The following is a 5,937-nucleotide window of genomic DNA, read 5'->3' on the forward strand; positions in this document are numbered from 1 at the left end:
GCAGCCTGCGCATGTCAGTCCACTTGCATGTTGAAAGTCTGCATGCATGCATCCCTTGGTCCGCATGCAGACACTTATGCATGTGGTGGCCACTCGTCACTTCTCTTCAGCCTGCACCCGTTCGTTAACTCATTTATTCATGCTCATGTTGCATGCAGAAAGAGACATGATGGACTACCTAATAATGACTCATCAACTCATGAGTGCCTCCACTTATTTTGTTTGTTAGCAATGCCTTACAGCATGCAGGCATGCATACCCATTAATACAACGGCGGATTCTAGAAGCCTCGCAGGGCAGATTTTTTGCATTCCCTACATTAATAGCTCGCTTGCTACCACTGCCCGTATGTAATGCATGTGAACTGGCAAAGTGATCAATAAGTCTTGTGAGACCTGCCAATTAACCAGCTAACCATAATCGACGTCGTCACACCATAAAAAACCGTGACAAACTCGAAACCGTAGCAGGAAAGGGGGGAAATGTTCCCAGAAGAGGACACACACCATACCATTGTTTTTGGCCCTATTACGTGTAAAAAAATCTTAGCTACCTTACAATTTGAATTAGCAACAACGTACCTATTGAAAATATTTTCCAAAGCAATGACTCAGAAAGAGAACGGATTGGATACTGTTACCCATCACAATCACAAGAGGTATCTATCATAGGCAATGCAACACAATTCAAGGCTTGCTAATAGATCTAGTCATGATAATTGTCGGTATTTTTACCACCAGCCTACCTAGGGATACCCCACGATAGGAGATTATTTAGTGAGTGATCGTCGGATCTGGAACTTGAAAGTAGACGTAAGGACACAAGACACAGATTTAGACAGGTTCAGACCGCCAGAGTAACGTAATACCCTGCATCCTGTTTGGGGTTGTGTATTGCGCTCTGCGCTTGGGTGTTGAGTTGCCTGTTGGCTGTTGGCTGCTCTACCAATTTAGGTACCGTTGCCCTCCTTTATATACTCCAGTGGTGGGATACTACTCGGTTACAAGGTATGAGTTCTAGTAGGATTATACCGTAGAGTTCTAGTTGGATTACAAAGAAATCCTAGTTGGAGTCCGATTACTTCCTTGCGGGCAGCTTCCTTGTGGGTACCCGGAGATCTATATCTAACAATAACCTTTTAAAATGACTAGCCATGCCCATAAAGCTTCTCAACAGGGATCTATAGTGTGCTTGCAGGCGCACAATCCATGCATTCCTTGAGTGTTGAAAACCCTTCTTTCTCCGTGCAAGTAAAGTCTTGCCGCTTAATGGTTCCAGATGCACGCAACAACGCCCATTAAACATATCGATGGAACTAAAACGGCAGCGTTACCATCCATTCACACTCGTGCGGCAAAGCTTAGGCATACTTTGAAAACTAGTGCATGTAATGAATCTACACATAGCCATGGGTGTGACACACGCGTGCCTTGACACTTCAACTGGCCGGCGCAGGCCTCACCATCACCTCTTTATAACACCCAACACCCACAGCCAAATGACTCCCAACTACACAAGAAAGGCAACAAGACTAGAGAGCTGCTAGGGTCATGGCGCATCAGAAGGAGGTAGCCGCAGAGACTAGCGAGGCCATGGAACGACGGTTCCGGCCCATCACGCCCAAGCCCCTACCAGAGTCTCCACCACCAATGCCTATCGGCACCACAGTGAGTAGCATCCTATTGGGGGCGCACAAGCGCAACCGACAGGATTATCTTGTGCCATCTCCCATGTCAAAGAGGGAGAGGGATGCGTTGTCTTACCCTCCACCTCCGGCCGGTATGGCAGGCGACCAACGATGGCGAGGTGCCTGTGGTGATGGGGGCATGGTGCATGCCCGAGAGTTTTCTTCCAGGTTGCGAAGAGCACCTTCAGGGGCTTTCCCTTGAGGGGTCTTCCATTTCACTATGGGCGTCGTCCCAAGATGCAGGGCGGTTGTTCCCTGTGGAGCGTGACTTGATCTCAAAGTTGCAGGTGCCCAAAGTCATTAGGCCTCGTCCTGCTCGCCCCGTGCGCATCATCATCTGCATCGACTGCAGCAACATCGTCGTTGATGCTACCACCTCGGTACTGGAAGTGGCTATGTCCAACAAGACGCCGAGAGAAGTAGAGGTCGAGCTGGAGTTGCCCGATGCTCTCCCAGCCATCGTAGCAGGCTACAACAATAACCGTGTCTACCTAGCAAATGATGCGTACAAGGCGATGGTGGGGCAACCAGTATGCCCATGGCTTGACTCCCTACCGGGGGCTGGCGCATCTAGGAGGATCAACGGTGAGGTGGTCCTAAGTGTGGGAGCGTTTAGCACTGCATTACCCTTGTCAAGCACCGGATGTGCCTTCCCAGGCACTGCAAGGATCTCGTGGGAGCGTGAGGAGGCCAGTGCATCACTCACTGTGCCGTGTGCCGTTGAGCGCCTAACCAGTAACTGCAATGACTACTGCTACATTTGGAGGTTTGACTCTAAGAAAGCATCCATCATGTACTGCATCACATAACAACGGGTGTGATCTTACTATCCATGCTTCCGTCACATGCATGGGTTGTTTTGGTATGTTGGTTGATGAAAGCTACCAGGCTAGATGTGTTCTAGTTGTTGATTGCATGTCACTGAAGTTAATAATGTGGGTGCATGTACTCAGATTTTCAACATAATTTGGTTAATTGTAGTGTGCAAATTGAGAGGAAGATTTTAATTTTGCAAGAAATCATTATGATCTAAGCCACATTGAAACCTAATAAGTATAAAGTGCGATGTTATCATCGAAGCGGTTGTCGTCGGGCTCTACTACACCGCTAAACAATCCTTAAATCAACTAATTATATGGGGTATTATGTTAGCTAAATTTGGATATTCACTAGTAGAAATAGTAGCATCCATGACGTTTTTCCGTACGACGTTTTGAATTTCGTCATTGAACAGATCGCATCTATGACAAAAATTCCAGGTTCGTCATAGGTCCTCGTCGACATCCCTCGAACAGTGCTCAACCGTGACGAAAGTAAAAACGCGTCATGTGAAAACAAGAATTTCGTCACAGTTCATCACCGAAACCTTCAGCCCCTATGGAACTATGACAAAAGTACAATGCGCGTCACAGAACAACATTTCATATCGTCATAAAAAAGGTGCGCCAATTAACTATTTGTCATAGAACTAGACCGGCTGCCACGTTGCTGGCTGACTGGTCAAGTTTGTGTAGCTGGCAGCCACGTGTAGGAGTGCAGGGCAGCAGGCCGACGTGGTTTACACGTGTAACCGGGGTCCAGCTCGGCTCGGCCCGGCCCAGAAAGAGAAACATGCCCGCATTGAAAACATGTGTGGCGAACATTCCATAAAAAGGTGGGAAAAATATCTGTTGCCGCACGGGTTCGAACATGGGCCACGGGGAGTTTGGAGATCGCTAAAAACCACTGCGCTAGAAATTTGCCACTTGGCATGACGGTTCATTTTCCCACACGCCTCACCTGAACTTGCCGGCGACCGCGTCCCTTCTTTGTCAATTTCACCGCAGTTATAAATACAAATCCCGAGAAAATCAATCTATACCTTCTCATCTGCTCTAGTCTCTATCATCCTCCAGTCTCTCAATCTCCATGACCACTCAATCTCAATCTCCCATGGGTAGGAACAACAAGTGCCCGGCAGATGGAGCTCCAGAAGGCAATCTGCCACTCCGTGCCCGCCTTCTCCGGCAAGGGTAAGAAGATCTTAATCCTGCGTGGCCACATGTATATATTCATACCACTAATTCTGTTCAGTTCATACATGACCATCTGTATGGCCGGCTTGGCCTAAGGGGTGCTCGCGGCGCCAAATCCGCAGCTGTAAGCATCTATGCCCTCAAGGTATGTTTCGGTGATTAATGACAACCATTATTGTGGCTAATGAGTTTGTGCAGCTTAATAGATCATTATCGCTCATTTGGTCATATGTCAAAAGAGGCCCCTCAATTTCATTATTCAAAAAGGCGATCTCGGTACTCAATTCAATTATATGTCAAGGCTAAGGATCTTTCTAGTCCTAAGTGTCACAAGGTTGAGAAGGACACTTAGGTTAGTATAGGTTTTATAGTTTTGTAGTGATCGCACTATTAAGAGGGGTTAAGGCTAAGTAACTTGAGCATGGACATGGTCATTTGAAAATGGATGCACACTATGGTCACTCAGGTTTCTAGAAGTTCAAATAAGTGGTTCTCAAAGTATATCTCAAGAATATTTGGATTTCATTCAAGACTCAAATCAGAAAAGACAAAATCAGAAAAAGTCTATACACCGGTTTAACCGACGCTCTCAATTTTCTATACGTCGGTTAAACGAAGTCAGCAGAGTCTGGACAATTCAATACACCGGTTAAACCGACGTGTTTGAATTTAACGTCGGTGCATTAGTCCAGAGTTGGTTTTTCCAGGGATTTCAAGTTCTATACACCGGTTAAACCGACGATGTTTGAATCAAGACGTCGGTGCAATTGACCAGTGAGATGGTTTTTCAAAGGAATTCAGAAGTTGTACTCACCGGTTAAACCGACGATAGGTTTGAGTTAACGTCGGTGCAGTTGTCCAGAGAATTGGTTTTTCAGTTGATCAGTGGACAACTACACTCACCGGTTAAACCGATGATACGTCGGTTAATCTGCCCAAGTCATAACGGCTAGTTTTCAGAAGGGGCAGTTTACATTCACCGGTTAAACCGACGATGACTGTTGGAGGGACGTTGGATTAACCGGCGCTACAAAGTTTTCTGGCAGCTTTTGTCCAACGGCTCTATTCGTGTGAGCTGCCTATATATACCCCTCCAATGGGTCATTTTGCTACTCTTGACACCAGGCAACATCCATACACTCATACTATAGTCAAGAGCCACCTTGAGCTTCATCATTCACATACTTATGCATTCAATCAATCAAGAAGCAAGATTAAGGACTTGAGTAGAGAGAAGCTTGTGTGCATCCGTTCTTGGTGATCAGTTCTTGCTCAAGTGAAGGCCTTAGCTTGTTACTCTTGGTGATTGGCATCACCTAGGCGATCTTGGTGATCGAGGTGTTTCTCGCGGAGCTTGCCAGGGATTGTGGAGCCCGGAGAAGAAGATTGTACGTGGCTTGATCTCCACCACGCCGGGATGGTGAACGGAGACTCTTAGTGAGTGCCCTCGTCTCGGTGACTTGGGAGGTGACAAGACTCTTTGTGAGTGTCACAACGTGGATTAGGGGTGTGTGCCAACACATCGATACCACGGGAAAAAATCCGGTTGTCTCTTGTCCACTCTCTTTATTCAAGCATTTTTTTTCATGCAATTTATTCATGTGCTTGACTTAGAGATCATAACTTAGCTCTACCTTGCTAAGCTTTACTTTGCTTTATCTCTCTTAGCTTGTGTAGGTAGCTTAGTTATCCGGTTGGTGAATTGGTGCCTTACTAGCATTGCATAGGTTAAGGTTGTTTTACTTTGTTTTAGAAATTGAAAAAGGCCCAATTCACCCCCCCCTCTTGGTCCATCGATCCTTACAATTGGTATCAGAGCCTCGTTGCTCATTTGGATCATTAGGCTTCATCGCCTAGAGCTATGGCCAAGATGGGTGGTTCGCCTCCTCACTTCGAGGGCAAGAACTTTGCCTATTAGAAAGTTCGCATGGCCGCATATCTTGATGCGATTGCCCCCGAGGTGTGGTTGGCCACAAAAACCGGGTTCACCAGAACTCCCTCCACGGAACAATTAAAATGGAATGCCAAGGCTAGAAATGCAATTTTCGAAGCCATTAGTGAGGAAGTCTTTGCTAGAGTAAATGGCATAGACTTAGCAAGTGATATTTGGAAGGAGCTCATTGAAATTCATGAAGGCTCCACTAAAGTTCGTGAGCAAAAATATCACTTGTTTAGAGCTAAGTATGATTCCTTTAAAATGCTAGCTCATGAAAATTGCAATGATATGTATTCTCG

At 46.2% G+C, this 5,937-nt stretch overlaps 1 protein-coding gene across 1 annotated transcript; it reads left to right on the forward strand.

Annotated features, from left to right (window-relative positions):
- The first annotated feature begins 1,532 nt into the window (after positions 1-1,532).
- On the forward strand, positions 1,533-2,670 carry LOC120648663. The gene has a single exon (XM_039925372.1). The coding sequence runs from the start codon at positions 1,750-1,752 to the stop codon at positions 2,494-2,496; it is 747 nt and encodes a 248-aa protein (XP_039781306.1). The 5' UTR covers positions 1,533-1,749; the 3' UTR covers positions 2,497-2,670.
- Positions 2,671-5,937: the final 3,267 nt, after the last annotated feature.

Source organism: Panicum virgatum, chromosome 9K (assembly GCF_016808335.1).
Source record: "Panicum virgatum strain AP13 chromosome 9K, P.virgatum_v5, whole genome shotgun sequence".
NCBI classification, from domain to species: Eukaryota; Viridiplantae; Streptophyta; class Magnoliopsida; order Poales; family Poaceae; genus Panicum; species Panicum virgatum.